The following is a 21,333-nucleotide window of genomic DNA, read 5'->3' on the forward strand; positions in this document are numbered from 1 at the left end:
CCCTTTGCTTAGGCGCTCAGGGCACCTAGTAGACCTGGGGGCAGGAGAAACAGTCCACAGGAAAGATACAAGAGGGTCGCTAACACGTAGGAGAATCTCAAGCGCTATCAGTTATTTCAGTGATGGCCAAAAGCACTGTTAGAACCTTCCAGCCCCTCTCAGATCCTTTCTGTTGTCCCGTGAACCTGCTACGATAGGCAGAGACAGGAAGAGTGTGTTGGAAGCATCCAGAATGGCTGTAGCCAACTGAAAATAGTGATTCCAACGCTGTCCAGTGGCCCAGTGTTCATTTTCGGGGCGACAATGTCATTCATTCCCCTAATGAATTGTTTGTTGAGAGAGGGATCTAGAAGAGGGGAGGACTAGAAAAATTCTGAGCTTCATCTGGGTGAGACCCCAGCCCGAGCCTTGCAATAGAAAACCCCGCAACAGGCATGATTCCACCTCCAACCCGTACCCACGTCTGGACTCCGATCCGCCAGGAGCTCCGCCAGCCTCAGTTTCGGCCTCTGCCCTTTTCGTCCACCTGCCCCTGCTCCAAGCCCTTGGGAGAACCCAGCAGCACTCCCGCGGGCGGAAACCAGGTTCCCTACCAGGAACTCCAAGCGCCGCCGCCCAGGCCACCCCAGCCAACTCTGCCTCCCCGGCTCCCTGGCCGCAGAGCGCCCCGCGCCGGCCCGCCCCGCGCCGGCCCAGCCGCGAGCGGAAGTGACGTCGGCGGCCGGCGCTCTCTTCCGGCCCTGCCTCGGCGAGCCTGAGACTTGTTACCTTCCGAGCCGTGCGGGCCACTCCGGCTTTTGTGAGTTCCGCGGCCTGGGGACGGCCTGGGGGCAGAGGGGATGTGAAAGGGCGTGTTTGGCCCGGGGCGCCTCCGCGGCTCCAGGGAGCGACCTGGCGGGCTGGGCTGGGTTGGCCGGTGCCGCGGGTCCTATGGACTCGGGTGGCTGGAGAGGCCGCGGGCGTCGGTGCGGGGAGGAGCGGGGCTTGGGGTGCGCTGGGCTTGGCCTGGGGGTGCTGAGCCCGCTATTTCCCCTCTTCACGCCTAGAATCCCATGGCTATACTGGCTAAGTGTCACAAGTTCAAGCCCGGACTGGGAAATTTAGCTACTTAGCGAGATTCTGTTGTAAAATTTTTAAAAATTTTTGAAGGGTGGAGATGTATTTTAGTGCAAATGGCTTGGGTTCAATCCCAGTAACACGCTCGCGCGTGCACATACACACAACACAAAGTAAAAGCTGGGCGTGGTGGCCCACCCCCGTAGTCCCAGCACTTGGGGAAGATGAGGCAGGATGATGGCCGCGGGTTCTAGGCCAGCATAGGCTACATAGTGAGTTCATGTCAGCCTGAACTACATAGTGAGAACCTGTCTCCAAAGAGGGGAAAAATTCTTTTCATTTATTTTGCGCTAAGGATGGACATTTATTATAAGTCGTTTAATTTTTTTCTCTGATTTATTTCTGTATGCTTTGTATTTGTGCTGTGATATACTGTAACATTTTTATGGGGATATTTGTTTTCTAGAGACAACCTACAGACAACCACACATTGCTTAAAATTCAATGTCTTACTGCTAGGCTCTCCACCAGGCTCAAGAGAACAATGATCTTTCAAACAGATATACATTAGTTGGTCAGTGGGTGTAGCTCAGTGGTAGGGCACTTTCCTATCATAGGTAGAGCCCCTGGGTTCAATCACACCACAAACACAAAACAAAACAACAAATAAGACATAGTACTCCCACCATGGGACTTATAATCTGTCTAGTAAGACAGATTTTATTTTAGTTTATTTTGGGTTTTTGTTGTTTTGAGACAGGGTCTTGCTATGTAGTCCAGGCTGGCCTGGAACTTGCAGCTATCCTCCTGCCTCAGCCTCCCGAGTGCTGGGATTACAGGCATGTGCCACCACACCTGGCAGCATGAGACAGATTTCAAATAAATAACAGTAAATTTGTTATGTGGGTTTATGAATGCAGTAATAGAAATGAAGGTAGTGGTACCAGCTACTCTAGAGGCTGAGGTAGGAGGATTGCAAATTCAAGCCCATTTTGGGCCACTTAGCAAAACTATATATCAAAGCAAAATTTTAAAAAGGGCTTGGAATGTAACTCAGCTGTGGAGCCTTTGTCTAGCATTCCAGGAACCATGGGCACAATTACTAATACACACAAAATAAGAATGCATTAGAAAGAGGGAGGGACTAGGACATATTGAGAAGGATTTAAACCGAGAACAAAAAAGTGTAAGATTTGATTAGTCAGGTTGGTGAGCTAGAATGCAGAGGAGTAGGTGACAACATTTCAGATAAAGGTAACTTCTAGGTAAAACTCCATAGCATTTGAGACCTAAGTGTGTTTCTTTGTTGTTTCATCAGTGTCTCAGTGTGCAGTTCAGGCTAGCCTTGAACTTGTTATTTAGCCTGGGCTGGACTGGAAATCTTGATCCTCCTGACGCAACCTCCTATGTGCTTTGATTACAGGCATGGGCCATCACGCCCAGCTAGGACTAGTCCAGCGAGGGCTAGTGTATTTCTTGAACTGTGGAAAGAGAGTTGGCTGAAGCTGAGCGCAGAGGGAGAGAGAGAGTGATGAGAAGTAGGCTGGAGAGAGGGATTAGCTCCCGGGAATGGCATGTTCTGCCTTTGTATTCTGAGGCCAGAGTAACTTTCTGAAATGTTTAAAGCAGGAGAGTTGAATCTATTTCCAACTTAAATGGAACCCACTAATTACAGTGTTAGGTTGAAGTTCAGAAAAGATGACATGGAAGGCATGGACTCAAGGCAGCTTGTAATGATTGTGTTTTGTATTTCTGTGGTGGTTGCCAAGACTTTGGTGTTATGGGATGCCAAGTACAGAGGTGCATATCTGTAATCCCAGCACTTCAGAGGCTAAGGCATAAGGGTTGGGAATTGAAGGCCAGTTTGGGCTACATAGTGAGTTCAAGGCCATTCTGGGATACATAATGAGTTCAAGATTAGCTTGGGCTGCACAGCTAGCCTCTATCTAAAAAAACAGAAAACAAAAACAAAACATGAAACACCCAGAGATGGGGGGGAGGGAGAGGAGGGGAAGAGAAAGTAAAAAGAATTAAGATGTGTTACATACATGTACCAACTCCCCACGGTGAATGTAGTCAGTATGTACTGCAAACATACACTAATAAAAATTTAAAAAGCCTTAAGTGTGTGTGTGGGGGCTCAAATGTAGATCCAAGGGGGGAAAAAAGTAAATTGTGGTATATTCATATCATTGGAATACTCTACAGTAAATAGAAGGTATTAGTCAGAAGTCAATAAAATGCTGCAGGTGAACTTCATTATCATGATGTTGAGTGACTGAAACCAGACACAAAAGAAAGCCTGACCTTTCTCGACCCAGGGATTCAGACCTCGTTAGAGAAAATGTGTACTTGTCATCTGTTGTTTCCTAACAAAGTAAGTTTAGCTGGATAAGTGGGAGTATGTCTGTAATCCCAGCTCTCAGGAGACTGAGGCAGGAGGATCACTGTGAGTTCAAAGCTAGCCTGGGCAACACAGTGAAACCAAGACCAGCTTAAACTACATAGCAAGAGCCTGTTTCAAAAAAACCAAAAAAAATGGGCTGCAGTTTTAGCTCAGTGGTTCCACTGCCTGCCTTGCAAGTGCAAGGTCCCGAGTTCGATCTCCGGTACTAAAAAAAAAAAAAAAAAAAACAACAAAAAATAAGTTTAGTGGTTTAAAACAACATACAATGCTTTATTTATTTAGAAGTGCTGAGAACCAGGTGTGGTAGCACAAGCCTTAATCCTAGTATTTGGGAGGCTGAGGCAGAAGGATTGCCACAAGTTCAAGGCCAGCCTAGACTTTGTAGAGAGACACTACCCCCCCCACCCCCCCACCCCCCCACGCAAAAAAAAGGTCCTGGGGGTTGAACACAGGGCCTCTAGCATGTTAAGCACACTTTCTGTCACTGAGCTACACTCCCAGCCCTACAACATATGTTTGCTATCTCATACTCTTTATCAGTGCAGAGTCCAGATACACCTTACATAAGTGTTCTGTGCAGTTTCTCACCAAGGTGCAGTCAAGGCATTGATTGTGCTGCATTCTCGTCTGGCTTCTCAGAAACATGTAGCTAGGGGAGAGACTATCTCTACACTCACCCTGTAACTGGCAAAATGCATTTCCATGGAGCTATAGGACTTGGTCCCTTGCAGCTGGATGTCTGCCCCAGCTCCTAGAGGCTTCCTGCAGTTCTTCCCACATGGCAGACTCATTAGCCAGTGACAAGAATATCTGCACCTCAGGGAGGCCTGGATTCTCTTTTAAAAAGTTTCCACCAGCCTGGGGATCTAGCTCAGTGTTAGAGTGCTTGCCTAATGTGCATAATGCCTTGGATTCAATCCCCCGCCCACACACACACACACACACAAAGTAAATGAATAAAAGCGGGTGTGGTGGTAATACCTATAATCATCACTCTGGGAGGCTAAGGCAAGAAGATTACAGATTTGAGCCTGGCCTGAAAAAGTTAGTGACTTGGGTTTCTGCCACAGAATAAGAAATGCAGAGAAGTACTGGGGCCATTGCTCAGCACAGAGGCCATGGGTTCAGTCTCTAGTACTGCCCCCCCCCCCCCCCGCGAGAGAGAGAGAGAGAGAGAGAGAGAGAGAGAGAGAGAGAGAGAGACAGACAGACAGACAGACAGACACACACACACACACACACACACACACACACACACACACACACGAGGCCTGTAATCCCAGCACGTTGCAGGCTGAGGCAGGAGGATTCTTGCAAGTTCAAGGCCAGCCTGAACTACAGAGGGACACATTGTCTCAAAAAAAAAGGCTTTATCAAAATATGTAATACTAAGTATCTTTGCCTGGAGATCTGCTTTAAATAAATTGTGAGTAATAGTCTTGTGCAAGAAATTATACTAGCACAAACCTGGAATATTAGAAACTAAGGGGAAGCAACAGAAATGGCAAGGATCTGTGTAAATATAGTATATTGTACAGTTGAGGTTTTTATGTAATGTGAGTGTTGATATAACAACATATATTTCAAGATATACAGATATAATATATGGGAAAACTACAACATAATAGAGTGAGTGTGACCTGTGTGGTTGGAAAGATCTACACAGTATTTCAATGGTAAAGTCCTTAGTACCACAAAATAAATACTTTGACCTGATCAAGTTACGCCTGCCAGGATAATTCTTTTTTTTTTTTGGTTGCCAGGATAATTCTTGATGAACCCAAAAGCAACAATTTGAGACCTTATTTACACCTGCAGAACTGTGTCACATTTGCCATATTCTCTTGTCTAGAAACAAATCAAAGGTCTTGCATAGAGTGGAAGGAACAGAACCACCCAGACGTGAACATGCAATGGTGGAGACCTCTGAGCTCACATTAGGGTGTCAGCCACGTGGAGTTGCAGCTCACTGCATGGTGGGGCTGCTGCTGGGCTCCTCTGGGCCTCACCTGGTCTCTGGTCAGGAGTCCAGTGTGATGGACGCTCTAAGCCATCGTGTAGGGCAGCTCAGTGTGGGCTGCGCGCAGAGGGAGTTTGTGCAGCTGTTACCACAGAGCTTGTGCATCTGCCTCAAGAGGACTGTGACAGGCACCCAGGGCACACAGGATCTGACGCCAGTGGGCAGGGACATGGAGTCAGTTTGGGGCAGTGGGTTGAGTAGGCCTGGGACGCTCTGTGCTCCCACCAGGAGGGCTATGGGGAACCAGCCCACAGGGCACAGGCTCATTGTGGGACTGCAGAGGAAGTTGTACGCAGATACAGCCTGCATTGTAGAATGCAGTGTCTGTCGGGAAGGCAAGAGAAAGAAGCCATCAGGCTGGTTGCTGTGTGTGCAGAGGGCGCCTCTGCTAGTGGAAGTCCTTTGAGTGTTCAGTGTCCATGTTAGGGCGGCCAGGGGAGGGGGCAGTGGGTCAGGCCTTTGAGATCACCTAGGGGCTGTGCATTCTGCTCAGATGGGATGGACCTGTTAATGCAGCTTGTCCTCACCCCACACCACTTAGCAGTTGTCCATCGAGTCCTCTCCCACCTGACAGAGCTGATGGCGTCTTATGTAAGAGATAGATGCTTGGAGAATGCAGTCCTTTATTCCATAGCAGATAGTGAAGGTGAATGTGGAGCCACAGTGAATAAATTGATAAATGGCAGGGTCACTATTTGACTGCTCACCATCCACATACACTCTTTCTACACAGATGTGAATTCCCTGTAATAATTAAATGGCCCTATATTTCTACCTAGCAAGATTCAAGGAGGGCCGGAGGCAGTGGCACCAGCGCCTGCCTGGCAAGTGCAAGGTTCTCAGTTCGATCCCCGGTTCTGCAAAAAAAAAAAAGAAAATTCAAGGAAAGAAGTTCTTACCTTTTTTAAATGAAAAGGAAAACATTACTCCATCACAGACCATATTAATTTTTACTTAAATGTAATCACATTCCCAATGAATATCCTGTTAGGTACAGACTGAATTGTAAATTTATCCCTAAGTTGTATATGAAATGGAAATGGGAAGGTGATGGAAGCAAATGAATACTTTATATAAACACTTGTATAATGTATCTGATACTAAAGTGAAGAAACAGACACTACTACCACAGTTTTTGTTTCTGTAATATGCTTTGAGGGTGTGGTTTATATGCAAAGTTTACTTCATCTGTGACCAGTTTCATAATTCCTTTAACCTCAGCACCACCTTTAGCTGCTCTGGGTTCTCTACCTGACTGAGTGACTCAAAGCTTCATTTCCCATTCTTTCATTCTAAGTCCTTCATTGTCCTGCCCTTTTTCAGTTGTAATTTTCTGCTTATTTTTACCATACAGCTTGTTGTAACAGCTGGCTCCTATACTCGGTCCTCCTTGCCTCTGTTGTATAGTAGTACCCCAGTTTCCCTTTGGTAGTTGTGATCTGTCTTTCCTGCTAGTAGATTAACTACCCCCTTAATTTAATGGTACTAGGGCCCCAAAATGTTTAGGTAGTGTCTTAGTTACTTTTTTTATTGCTGAGACAAGATACCTGGCACCCAAAGTTAAAGGAGGAAAGGTTTATTTAGCTCTTGGTTTGTAGAGGTTTCAGTCTATAGTTGGCTGGTTCCAAGGCGATGGCATGGCAGAGGGGTATTGCAGAAGAAAAATAGTCCATGGCAAAGCAGTGAAGCAGCAAGGCATGGCAACAACCCTCTTTCTGTCCCTTATTCTATCCAAGCTACCTTAGGGTGGGTAGCACTCACATCCAGGGTGGGGCACCCTTAATCCCCGCATCACATCCTTAATCCCCAATCACATCCTTAATCCCAGCATCATACACCCTTGATCCCGCCACCTCCGAAAAGCCCCAGCTATGACCATTTGAAGCTTTGGAGGGATATCTAGACACAAGCCATAAACAGGTAGCAATACTGCTTTCCAGTGTATCAAGAACATAATTGTGGCCTCTGAGTGAGAGTCCCCATTAGGGACAGAGATCTTCAGATGTGCGGTACTCTTTGTTACTGAAATCAGATGCAAGATTATTGTCATCAGATCCATTTCTACATTAGCTCATCAGTTCTTGGACCTGTATGTTTTGGTTGTGGGCAGACGGTACTGCAGGGCTCTCTGATTCATAGCAATCTTTTTATGAGGTAGATGCCATTCTTTCAGAAGATTATGTCCCCATTGGCAGGTGACTGAATTTTCAGTAAGGTTTTCCAGCTTTCATTTTGATAAGTGGATGACAAGTGTCTGATCAGACCAGCTGGTTGCAGGGACTGCTCTGATGGAGGTGACTGCAGTGAAAGGGCTTCGTTGATTAGAGTCAGTGCTGTGATTGTCATAAATGCAGGTGAAGCATTTTTTGAGGTGATGGATGGTGTTGTTCCTAGAAGCATAAGTAGCAGCAAAAATACATGTCCAGAATACTGCTGCTCTCTGGGATGTGGACCTCAGCCCCTTGAGGTTGCTTTGGACTCTAGAGCTGGAGACTGTTCTGGATTATCAGGAGCTTATTAGTCAAATATTCATACAGAGAGGAAAAATACATTTGCCTAGAAATGGAAACCATTTAAAAAGATTTTAGTAAGATAATTTAAAAAGATAGAGTAGTGAGTAGCTATCCTGAAGAAAAGGGAACATGCCAAGGAGAGGTTGCCTTGAGTTACCTGGCCCCTTCTTCCTCCATCCTTTTTTGGACTGTTCTGGGATGGGGTTCTGGGTATGGAATTCAAGGCCTTGGACATGCTGTACAAGTCTTCTATCATTGAACTTCATCCACTTCTCTCTGTTTAATTTTTTGAGATAGGGTTGTGTTGTATACTTGAGGTTGGTCTCAAACTTTGATTCTCTTGCCTCAACCTCTCAAGGCTGCATCTTTTCTTGTTAGTCAGGGGCAGATAGTAGAGACCTAGGATTCAGGTGTCTAAAAGTGTAAAACAAAAAGGAAAAGAAAAATTTAAAAAGGAAGAAGGAACCTGTGCCTCAATACCAAGGGATAAAATAAAGGAAGTTTAAACTATATATACTGAGGAAATGCCAGGCCATGCGTATAGATGAGTTACTGTTTTATAAACTAGATTCAAGAGGATAAAATGCAATTTAATGAGATAGATTCTGTACGTACATCTATATTTTAAATTGAGGGTTTTTTTTGTTTTTTTTTGTACCAGGGATTGAACTTGGGATGTTGTGCTTGCCAGGCAGGTGCTGGAACCACTGAGCTAAATTCCTGGCCCACATCTATATTTTAATATAAATAATTTTAATATAAGTAATAAAGAAAATATATAATAAATTTTCAGTATGTGTAAACAAATAACAAAAAGTTTTATAATTTGATTATTTTTTTTCTTTTTTTGGTACTTGGGATTGAACTTAGGACCTTGCGTTTGCCAGGCAGGTGTGGTGCCACTGAGCTACATCCCTGGGCCTATAATTTAATTATTTCAAAATCCAAAATTTATAGTTACTTTTTATATAAAAAAACCATTAAAAGGACTCTGGCTTTTTTTGCCAGTGTGACATAGAACTCAACAACATTAATTGCTAAAGGTGCCAATTGGACACAAATTTATGGACTTCTGTAGCAACTTAAATTATACCTAGATATCTCATCAAATTTAAACATTATGTCTTCTATAGTCTTAAAACAGTTACTAATAAAATGAGTGAAATTGAATATGCCCCTTTTTTGGTTTTTTGAGACAGGGTCTGACTGCAGTTTAGACCAGTCTTGAACTCACCATATAGTCCAGGCTGGCCTTGAAATTCTGGCGATCCTCCTGCCTTAGTCTCCCTAGAGCTGGGATTACAAGTGTGCACCACCATACCCAGCTGGATATACCTCTTAATAAATGTTCATTTGTCTAAATTTTCCATTGCCACAATACCCATTGCCCTAAAATATTACATATTGAGTGTAGGTATTTTGATATAATAAATAGAAATTAACATTAAAATTTGGTTTTTATAATTGACACAGGAAATCCCATGTATTACCATTAAAATCATAAATATGGCTCAATACAAATTAAAATAGGGCCTTAAAGGTTTAAATTGAACTTCTAAAAAGTAACAAAGTGTGATTATCCTCACTCCTCCCAATGTTGGCTTCTGTTAAATATGATGGTAGGTAGATAGACTTGTTAAATTGATAGATCAGCTAGATAAATACATAAATACCACCTTCTAGTGGATTACTACAACCGTAAAGCTGTAGTTCTGACAATAAAGGCCCCCATGCCCAATATTTCATATTATGAAAATTTGTGATTCTTTTCAGTCAACCACTGGTAAATATTGTGCTCTTATATATTGCCTAACATGTTCCTTTCTGTACCTATTTCAACAGTCTCTCAGCTGCTGTGTGCTTCCACCTCAGAAGGGACATACTACAGTTTTCCTAGGGTGCCTGTGGGGTGCCTCAGCAACTTTCCATCACAGTCTATACAGACAACATCTTAACTGTATTCATTTTTCTCCAGGACCACAGGTATGATGTGATCTTGATAACATCCTCTTTCATAGCATTCGTCTGACATATTTATTACTGATACATAAGTCCAACATCTTTTAGTCCTTTGGTTCTGGTAGGAACACATCTTTAATTTACAAATTTTACTTACTAGTTAAAATGGGTAGCCACTCCTGTTACTGTCTGGTTTTTTTTGGTACTGGGGATCGAACTCAGGACCTTGCGGTTGCAAGGTAGGCGGCAGAACCACTGAGCTAAATCCCCGGCCCCTACCCGTTACTGTCTTCAGACACGTCTTACTGTAGAGGCTTTTGTAACCTGTTCTTATGCCTCCTGGAGTCTGTGGACCTCTCATGATGATCCTCATTTATCCCAGGTGTCTGATGGAAAAAAATTGCCCCTCTGTGCTGGGCGTGATGATGTATACTTGTCACTCTAGCACTCTGGGACACTGAGGCAGGAGCCAACCTGTGTAACTTATCAATTGAGGACAACCTTGTCTCAAAATGAAAAATGAAAAAAAGGGTTGAAGATGCAGCTCAGTGCAAAGGTTCAATCCCTGGGTTCAATCTCCACTATCACAGGGGGAAAAAATTGCTCCTCTCAGCCTTCTGCCATACATCATTAAAAGAACAGTTGGTAGGCCACCTAGTGGGCTGTGCAGGAAACATGCTCTGACAGATGCTGAGCCCAAGACCATCTATACTGAGCTTTTCACTTTACTTTGGATCAAGAATGCCTCACAAGCTTGACATGGGTACCAAGGCAGTGTCCTAACACAGTATGGAACCAAATCCAGGCCCTCTGATATATTCTACCTTCTCCTGTCCTCTGTCTGTTGACAGATCAGGGTATGTGATATCACCCCTCTCCCAGACCCAGTGAGTATCTAAAGAGCTTCTGGGGACCGACTGTGTGAAAGACAATGGGAGTTTCTGGACTATCAGATATCACCACTAACCATCATACAGGTGATGGAGCTCTGTCATGTTGCTGCTTTTCGTCTCTTAGTCAGGATGTACCTAATAAAGGGCAGGATGCAGGAAGCAACACACTTGGCAAAACTTGAGATAGATGGACATCTTTAACATTGGAAGCTGTGGACAGCTAGTTGTCCTATTTTTACACATATGATGAACTAGTGAGCAATGGCAAAGGATTTTCTTCTTCAGGTAAAAAACAGATCAAAATCAACCAAAACCTCTGTGATTTCTTGGTTCGCACAAAATAGGAATCAAAATTGCATATGCAAGGTAAGGCTGCAGCTCAGTGGTAGAGTTTGCCCAGCATACAAGAGGCTCTTAGTGAAATACCCATTGCTGGGGGTGGGGGGAGTTAAAAGAAAAATAAAAAATCTGCAAATGCCCGTACACAAATTACAGCCACTACATATATACCTTAAAAGAATACTCCCTTTGGGCCAGGGATTTAGCTCAGTGGTGCTGCTGCCTGCCTTGCAAGTGCAGGGTCCCAAGTTCGAACTCCGGTACCAAAAAAAAAAAAAATACTCCCTTTTCCCTTCAGAATTTCACACATTTCCTGTAGTAACTCACATGTGCTTTTTCACCTTTCCAAATTTATGCAATGTAGGACCCTTGGAAGAGGCATTCAGTAGACCTTTCAATGTTTGATAAGTCCCAGAAACTGAAAATCATAATCATCTCAAATAACTTTTCAATTTCCACTACAACAAATATACCCCTAAATACATTATCTTATCCCAATATTGTTTATTTTTGTTTTCATGATGCTTAGGTCTGAACCCAGGAACTTCACACTGAGCTATATCACCAGACCTCTTTTTTTTTTTTTTGAGAAAGGGTCTCGGTAAGTCACTAAGCTGCTTAGGATGCTTTTGACTCACAATCCTGCTGCTTCAGCTTCCCAGCTAGGATTATAAACATGTACAACCATCCCTGGCTCCTTAACCTGTTTCTGCAAATTTTCCATCTTATCCACTTCACAAAAGGGATTGAGGCCAGAGAGGACACATCCTTCTTTGGCACTTTCAAAGCCATAGATTACTCCACGGCACAGGCAGGTATTCATTTGGTTCAAGACCCATTGGAACCTAACCTTCCACCAAAAACAATTCCTGTCATGTACAGCTAGCTGCACACTTTTTTGAGTGTTGGTCTTACCAATACTGTGCTGCAATTTTCATTCATTTGCAATCTGGAGACCCACCTTAGTGTTAATGGGGATCTGCTTGGAAAGGTTAAACCAGTTCCGCGTTCCACATGAGATTAATCTTGCATAGTATCTCATGGCTGGATGTGATGTTGTCCCAACTAAAGACCCCATAGTTAGAAATGAGGTCTCTTTTGCTGAAGACAACTGTACCCCTTTCACTGAAACATATACCTTTGCAGTGCCCGCAGACTGCCTCTTAGAAGGCACAGATTGCATACAGAACATACCTTTTTTGTATTTGTTTTTCTCTTTTCAGTACTAGGTATTAAACCAGTGCCTTATTCTCATTAGAAAAGTGTTTTTCTACTGAGCTACATCATGAGCCCCTTCTTTTTTGTGTGTGTTTAGGGAGAGTGGGTACTGGGGATTGCACTAAGGGCCTCTGTGCCACTGAGCTACATCTCTAGCCCTTTTTGTGTGTGTAGTGCTGGGGATCAGACCTAGCTCTGAGCTACATCCTTAGCCCTTTTAATTTTTTTTCTTGAGATAGTGTCTTGCTAATTAGCCCAAGTTGGCTTCAGATTTGTGATCCTACTGCCTCAGTTTTCTGAGTAGCTGGGATTGCATGTTTTGCTATTTTCTCCAAGCTCAAAGCTTAGCCCATGACGTAGGTATGTTTTTTACTCTGCTAAAATATACATCCCTACACTTCCATACCTTGAGAAATACGGTACACATTACTAAAAGCAATGAAATTAGGTACTTCTCCAAGAAGTATTTATCTATCATTCAACTCCTTAACTTCCTCAGAAGACCGCCCACTACCTGAAGCCTCATACTATCCCCTCAAGCATTTCTCCACATCCTAGCATATCGGACCATGTCCACCACAACCACTGTTTCCCCTTATTTCAACGCAGTACCACATTTTGTTAGTCAAGAGCTCTACTACTGAGCTACATCCCCAGGAGTACCATATTCTGAAAGTACATTTTCCCTTTATTAATGGCACACTTATGTTCAATTGGGAATCCAAATCACCAGCAGTAGAACTTACATATATTTCTTTGCTGGCTTTGCTCACGTTTTCCTTAATGAAACCGTGCCCCAGTGTGCAGTGGTCATGGGCATTCCTGTGATCCTTTCACTGGGTACTTCCCCCCATCTAAAGGTCTTTGGGCAAATGGACAATACAGTAGTCCATCCCTGATCCACAGGGATACTTTCTAAGATTCCCAGTGAATAGTGAAATGGCTGACAGTACAGAACTCTGTGCATACTGGTTTTTTCTATATATACATATCTGTGATACATTTATAAATTAGGCACAGTAGACATTAACAGCAATAACTAATAAAATTTAACAATCATAATACACTATAATAAAGGTTGTATAAATATAATTTCTCTCAAATTATTTTATTGTCCTATAGTTAATTTCTTTTTTTGGGATCTTGTTGATGGGACTCCAGGACCTTGTGCATTCTAGGGGAAAGGCTCTACCACTAAGCTATGGCCTCCCAGCCCTCTCTAGTTCTTTTTTCAGACCTTAGTTAACCATGAATAGCTGAAACTATGGCAAGTTATACAGTTTATATGTATACTACTGTACTTAATTCATGCCAGTAGGATGTGCCATGGATATTGGCACAGTTCAGCAGCCTTTGTCAAAATCATCTATCTGCCAAACAGCACCTTTCAGGGTCTTGCTAGGGTCTTGCTAATATCTGCAGGAAACATGATCTATTATACAGCAAGCCTGTGAGTCTCTAGACCAAATAGAATGTATAACAGATGTGCTCTTGACTAAATACTGCTGTCAGCATTCTTTGAAGACTAGGCCAAAGTTAAAGTTACATCACAACATAATAGCTGGGGATTTAGGTCAGTGGCACTGCGCCTGCCTGGCAAGCGCAAGGTCCTGAGTTTGATCCCCGGTACGGGGAAAAAAAAAACTAAAACAAAAAACTACTCAGCAGTATCTGGGCGTGGTGGCGCATGCCTGTAGTCCCAGCACTTGGGAGGCTGAGGCAGGAGGATCGCTGTGAGTTCGAGGCCAGCCTGGGCTATATAGTGAGTTCAAAGTCAAGCTGAACCTCAAAGGGAGACCTTGCCCCAAAAGAAACAAATAAACAAACAAAACATAATCAACATCATTCAAAAGTGTACGTTGAATTGTGAGGTGTCTGATTTGTTTTCCTGGGTGTCAAGGCCTGGTTATGGGGTGTGTTCCAAACCCTTGTCATATGTCTAATAAAGCTCTTTCTAGTTGTCACCTTTATGAATGTTTACCTTCAGGGACTAAATCATTCCACTGTCTTCGTCTTTAACATCTCCACAACCCAAGTGACAAGTGTTATTAATCCCTGTTAGTATTGTGAAAAATGTTGATGAACCCCAGAATGGATTAGATTGTAAAGTTTTTAAAATTCATATTTTCCTAGGGCTGGAGGTGTAGCCTTGCTATGGATCTTCAAATGTTCAATGGAGGAAAACCTTGCGAATTGGAGGAATATGAAAAGGGCTTTCAGTATTTTCCATGCCTTACTAATCCCATGGAAACCCACACTGAAGCAACACTGTGTGAATGTGAGGAATGTTGGAGAGCATTTGCCTTTTCCTCACAGCTAAGTCAATATGTAACAATTTCTTCTGGAGAGAAATCCCAAAAATGTAAGGAATGTGGGAAGTGCTTTGCTACTTTTACTCAACTTTCTGCACATATGGAAGTTCATACTGGAGAAAAGCCCTTCCAGTGTAAAGAGTGTGGAAAGTGCTTTACAAATAACACATACCTTAACGATCACAGGAAAATTCACACTGGAATAAAATCATACAAATGTGTGGAATGTGGGAAAGCCTTCCTGAGGTGGTCAGGCCTGACTGAACACTTACGAGGAGTTCACAGTGGAGAGAAGCCCTTTGTGTGTAAGGAATGTGGGAAAGCCTTCTCGAGGTCCACTCAGCTTAATGAACATATCAGGACACACACTGGAGTCAAACCCTACGAATGTAAGGACTGTGGGAAAGCCTTCACTCAGTACTCAGGCCTTGCTACCCACGTGCGCATTCACAGTGGAGAGAAGCCCTTTCAGTGTAACCAGTGTGGGAAAGCCTTCACTAGGACCTCAGGCCTCATTCACCATGTAAGAACACACACAGGTGAGAAGCCTTTTGAATGTGTCCATTGTGGGAAAACCTTTATTACTGCCTCCCACCGTACTAAACATATGAAAATTCACAGTGGAGAAAAGCCCTTTGTGTGCAATATTTGTGGGAAGGCGTTTGTATATTCCACATCCCTTAACATTCACATGCGAACGCATACTGGAGAGAAACCTTACATCTGTAAGGAATGTGGGAAAGCGTTTGCTGTTTCCTCACGCTTAAGCAAACATGCAAGTGTTCACCATGGGGAGAAGGCCTATAAATGTGAGGGTATCAGTGTTGCCCTTAGCCCCTCTGTTGCCACCCTTAAATAGTAACAGTGGCATCAAAGATCATCAGTTAGTCTTAACTGGTTTGTGTGAGTTTTAATGGCTCTTACTGGCATAGATGCCAGTCTGATTCTATGACAAGATACATAGATCCCATCTTGTGGGAACATCTCATTTTTTTTTTTTCCCTTTCATAGTGCTGGGCTTTGATCCCAGTGTTTCACACGATAGGCAACCACTCTACCACTGAGCTACATCCTTGGCCTCCTCTCTGGAACTTGTTCCCACAAAACTGAGAGCACTTGTGGGTTGTAGGTGAGGCCAGTACTGCAGGTAGGCCTCATCTTGGTGCTTGTATTCTAAGTGATGGTAGTATCCATAAACACTACACATGGAAGTCTAACTTTTTGGATTACTTGGGGTAAAACTGAAGAGGTATTGTCTTGGGCCACATATAATATAGTTAATGTATATAACAAGGTTCCTTTATTTTTAAGTATTTTATTATAATATTAAAATGAAATAATAAGCCTGTGGGCCACAGGTTGGACATGCCTGCATAAGATAAATGAACAGATTTGGTCCTAGCTGTTGGTTAATGGCTGTCAGTGTAGCTACTCATGTGAAAATTTAACAGAAGCTGAATTGATAAGCTAAGCACAGGACCCACGTGGACTATTGACAGACACTCTTCCAGGTATGTCCTCTGACCCCATTGATCATGCTGAGCATGCCAAGAAGCCCTCTGTACTTATTCTTAATGAGTGTACCATTGTAGCCAGTTATTTTTTGTTTTTTGGGTTTTTTTGGTATGGGGGATCGAACTCTGGACCTTGCACTTGCGAGGCAGGCGATGGAACCACTGAGCTAAATCCCCGGCCTCTGTAGGCAGTTATTCTGTTTCCTTATAAAATCTTAAGAAGTCTACCCTGCCTTGCCTTCTAGGTCTATTTTAGATCTAAGTGGCAATACCTCTGCTTCTATAATTCAGTCTATTCCTCTCTTGAGATTCCTGATATCCCACCCCTGGGTCCCATCCATGATCCCTTTATAAAATGGGTTTTCAGTCACACTCTTAATAATTCTCTTTTATTCAAGTTTTCTCAGTTTTTGCAATATGGGTGGGCTGAAAATTTTCCAAATTTCCCAGTTCTGGTCTCTTTGGTGAAGAGTTCCTTGTTGGATTTAGTTCTCCCCTTTTGCATTTTACTAAAAATTGTCTTTTAGTAAAACTAAAGCTGCTCTTTCAGCAGATGAATTATAATCTTGGGTAAATTTCCAGTTTTATCACTCCCGGATCTACCTGTTACAAATTACAAGACCACAAATGTATTCTGCCAAGGTCTTTACCATTGCATAGCAAAGATTGCCTTTGTAGGGTTTATTTTTGGTTTTTTTGAGACAGGGTCTCACTATGTGGTTCAGGCTGGCCTTGAACTTGTGATGATCCTCCTGCCTCAGCCTCCTGAGTGCTGAGATTACAGGCGTGCACCACCATGACCGTCCTTTCCTCTTTTCTTCTTTTCCTTTCTTCCATCTTCATTTCCTCCCTCTCTTCCTTCAGTACTTAGTATTGAATCCATGCCAGGCAAGCTCTACCACTGAGCCCCAGCCCCTGATCTTTTTGTTTTCAGTACTGGGAACTGAACCCAGGGACTTCTCACTAAGCTCCATGACCAACCTTTTTAGTTTTTTGTTTTGAGACAGGGTCTCACTAATTCTCATAAGTTGTCCAGGCTGGACTTGACCTTCAGCCTGTGCCAAAAGCTGTGATTACAGCCATGGACCACTATGTCCAGCTTTTGTTTTACTTTTTGGAACAGGATCTTGCTAAATTGCCCAGGTTGGCCTCTCACTTGGGATCTTTGTGCCTCAGCCTCCTGGATGCCTGGGATTACAGGCATTTTGATACCATACGTGGCTCTTCTCCATTTTCTTTTCTTTTTCTTTCGGTACTGGGGATTGAGCTCAGGACCTTGCACTTGCCAGGCAGGCACGATGCCACTTAGCTACATCCCTGGCCCCCTCTTCTCCATTTTCTAATAACATGTTTTTCATTCCCAAATAAAAATGGCCAGAATAGCTCTTAGTGTCCATCTTTCTAGCATGCACTTATAAACATTTCCAGGCTGGACATGGTGGTACATACCTGTAATCCCAGTACTCAGGAGGCTGAGGCAGGTGGATTGCTGCAAGTTTAAACCTCGCCTGAACTATATTGTAAGACCCTGTCTCAAAAAAAAACAACAGAAAAAGGGAAAAAAGATAAATAAAAGCATTTCCAGTCTCCACCCATTACTCAGTCTCATGCTTGCATTTTTTTTTACTGCAACATCACCTCTCTGTATCAAAATCTGTCGTGAATCTCTTAGTCTGCCATAATGAAATAACATACATAGGTCAGATGGCTTAAAATTTGTTTGAAAAAAAAATTATTTGTTGAATAAATTTGAAATATACAGAAATTTGTTTTCTCCCATCTCTGGAAGCTGGAAGTCTAAGATAAGGAGTAACAAGGTTGACTTCTGGTGAGGGCACATTTCCTGCCATGCAATTAGTTGCCTCCTCATTGTTTCCTCACATAACGGAGGCTGAGAAGGAGGTAGGTCCCTGTCCAGGGCCTTAACACTCAACTCCATCCACAGCCCTTTCTATTTTTTGTTTTTAATTCTTTTTTTTTTTTTTTTTGGTATCGGGGATCGAACTCAGGACCTTGTGCTTGCAAGGCAGGTGGCAGCACCACTGAGCTAAATCCCCAGCCCCCTTTTCTATTTTTTACTTCTTTTTTTTTTTGGTACTGGGGATCAAACTCCGCTCCTTGCGCTTGCAAGGCAGGTGGTGGAAGCACTGAGCTAAATCCCCGGCCCCCCCCTTTCTATTTTTTTGAGACAAGGTTTTATTATGTTGCTTTGTTGCCCAAGCTGGCTCAAACTTGCTATCATCTGCCTCTCCAAGTGCTAGGATTATAGTTGTGCGCCACCACACCCAGGTAGGTGTCTTAGTTACTTTTCTGGTTGCTGAGACAAAATACCCAACCCCCAAAGTTAAAAGGGGAAAGGTTTAGTTAGCTCACAATTTGTATTGGCATTGGTCCATAATAGGCTGGCCCCAAGGCAGGATGGCACATGACAGAGGCACAAGTCATGGCAGACTGGAGGTAGCAAAGCAACAAGGGACCTTCAAACAGCATCTTTCTGCCCATTTTATCCAGACTACCCGGATTAGGGCGGTGCCAAACCAATCAGTGGACTGATGCAGCAATCACACACCCTTAATCCCAGCTTCACACACTAGATTCAGCCTTTCTAAAAAAGCCCTGTCATTCCATGAGGCTTTGAGGGGACATCTAGACACAAACCCTAATAGTAGATCTCCACTATTTAGACCTCAACCCTAAAATTAGGCCCTATCTTCATAGTCACATTGGAGTATAGACTCAATATGTAAATTTTAGGAGTCACCAGCTCAGGGCATTTATGTATACATTACCCTATTACTAACTAAAAGTAAAAGCAAATTTTTCTTCAAAGTTCTATTGAAATACAGTCACCTTATTTTTGGTACCAGGGATTGAACTCGGGACCTTGTCAATGCAGGCATCGGCACCACTGAACTAAATCCCCAGCCCAAGATACAGTCACCATTCTCTTGATATCCTTGTTTGCTATAGGTTTTAAAAAAATTACTGAATTTTATTTTATCCCATTCCCCCCTTAAGCCCCCTCCCTACAGGCTTTTTTAAAATACCCAATTTTGATATAATGTTCCCAAATACAATTTATGAGGCTTAATTCCTCTTGGATTTAGTTGCTTTTTCTGCATCCTTTATCTTTTTTTTTCTTTTTTTTTTTGAGACAAGATCTCACTATGTAGTTCTGGCCAAACTTGAACTCACTGTAGTTCAGGCTGGCCTTGAACTTGCAGCAATCCTCCTGCCTCAGTCTCTCTCAAGTGCTGGGATTATAGATGTGCACCTTCACACCAGGCCCTTTATCATAATCATACTCATTCACTCTAACTAAACTACCTAGAATTGCAACTGGCCCATAATACATAATAAATATTTGAATATATGCATGAATGAAAAGACTTAAATGTGGTCATTATTGATTTTCTTTATTTTCTAATGTTAACCATGAGTTCCTAGATAAATTCAGCTTGGACACTGTAGACCATCTTTATTAGTTGATTATGTTTACTAATGTGTTATAAAAGCCTTTTGTAGATGTTTGAGTAACATTGGCAAGTAAAACAAAAATTAAAAACAAAAAAAGCCATTGAGTATACACCTGCAATCCCAAGTACTCTGAGAGGCTGTGGGAAAAGGATTGCAAGTTCAAGCCTAGGCTGGGAAATTTAGTGACTTAACAAGTCCTTGTCTCAACATAAAAAAGTTTTTAAAAAGGGCTGGTGGTGTAGCTTAGTATGAAAGCCACCAAAAAAATAGGGAGGGGCTAGGGGTATAGCTCCATGGTAGTGCATTTGCCTAGCATACAAGAGGTCCTGGGTTCTGTCTCCAGCAGGGCCCGGCCCCCCAAAGATGTATGGATATAGCTCAGAGGTAGAATGCACATGTGCAAGGCCCTGAGTTCAGGCACCAGCACCATCAAAATTTTAAAAATGAACTTTTTGACAGTATCATATAGTGCACAGGGTTGTTTCCCCATCTGTCCTAAATTTGTAACTTGTTCATATTAAGTTAGCCAGATTTAGAGTAACTAATTATCTTCTTAGGTATCCCATTTCTGTGATTTTAAGTTCAATTTCTTTTATGGTTATAGAAAAACTTAGGTTTCTAAAATTGTAAAGCATTTTGAGTATATTTTTCTAGGCATACTAATGTATGCAGCAAAAATTTATATATTTTTAGTTATATTTTTAACATTGCTGGTTGTATAATTTTAGGCCTTTTTTGCATTCTGGAACAATTACTTTGTGCATTCTTTCTCTTCTGTTTGTCTTGACTGAAAGTATTCAGTTTTGTGATTTTTTTTCTTTCCTTTTTTTTTGATTGCTGTGTGGGGAGCGAACCCAGTGCCTTTGTGTAGTGAGTAAGTGCTGTACCACTGAGTTGTTTTATAAGCCAAGTTTGTGATTTTCTTGTGATCTTCTCGAAAACTAACCTTTCTGTTGGGGATGTCGTTAGTGGTGGAGTGCTTCCCTAGCATGCACAAGGCCCTGGATTCAATCCCTAGTACTGGAAAAAAAAAAAAAGGCAAAGAAAAATTTAATCTTTTTATTATGTTTCTATACCATTAATTGTTAGGTATTTGTATGGCCATATTGGATTGGTTTTATTTTCTTATTCTTTGTTTTGGGTGATGGGGTTAAACCAAGGACTGGGGTGTACTAAGCATTTGCTCTTCCACTGCGCTATCCTTGATGCCCAGATGTGTCTTTTTGTACATATTTTAGCTAGAGATTAAAAATATCTGAGTACTCGAAAACTTTGGACTAACAATTTTCTTTTATCTGGAACATTTAGTCCATTTTATGTAATGTAGTTAGTAATAAATTTGGAATCATCTCTGATACCTTGTTTGTCTCATTGTGGTTGCTCTTCTCTCGATTATATTTCATTGGAATGATTTAATCTTGATGCTTGAAATTTACATATTCCATTACTTTTTAGTTGCTATCCTAAAACTTTCAATTCATTTTTTGAATTTAAGACTTTAATAATGCCGTTTCTTTCCACCCAAGAGTACTATTTGCATACAGTGTCTCCTACCATTCACCTTCTGAGCCTTATTTAAGAGAAATCTTCAAGTAAGTGCATTAGGTGGGGAATCAAGATCAAGC

General features: G+C 42.5%; 1 protein-coding gene across 2 annotated transcripts; it reads left to right on the forward strand.

Annotated features, from left to right (window-relative positions):
• Window positions 1–731: 731 nt before the first annotated feature.
• On the forward strand, window positions 732–21,065 carry LOC147821124 (uncharacterized). 2 transcript variants are annotated; one of them, XM_087201809.1, is made up of 3 exons: window positions 732–799; window positions 9,839–9,979; window positions 14,539–21,065. In XM_087201809.1, exon 3 carries the CDS (start codon window positions 14,560–14,562, stop codon window positions 15,574–15,576), a length of 1,017 nt encoding a protein of 338 aa, XP_087057935.1. In that variant the 5' UTR covers window positions 732–799; window positions 9,839–9,979; window positions 14,539–14,559; the 3' UTR covers window positions 15,577–21,065. The 2 variants fall into 2 exon arrangements, with proteins under 2 accessions (XP_087057935.1, XP_087057936.1); XM_087201810.1 differs by lacking the exons at window positions 732–799; window positions 9,839–9,979 and adding an exon at window positions 10,007–10,932.
• Window positions 21,066–21,333: the final 268 nt, after the last annotated feature.

The sequence above is a fragment of the Heterocephalus glaber genome, unplaced genomic scaffold, assembly GCF_053883595.1.
Source record: "Heterocephalus glaber isolate CG9 unplaced genomic scaffold, H.glaber_assembly_v1.0 deba00001761, whole genome shotgun sequence".
NCBI lineage: Eukaryota > Metazoa > Chordata > Mammalia > Rodentia > Bathyergidae > Heterocephalus > Heterocephalus glaber.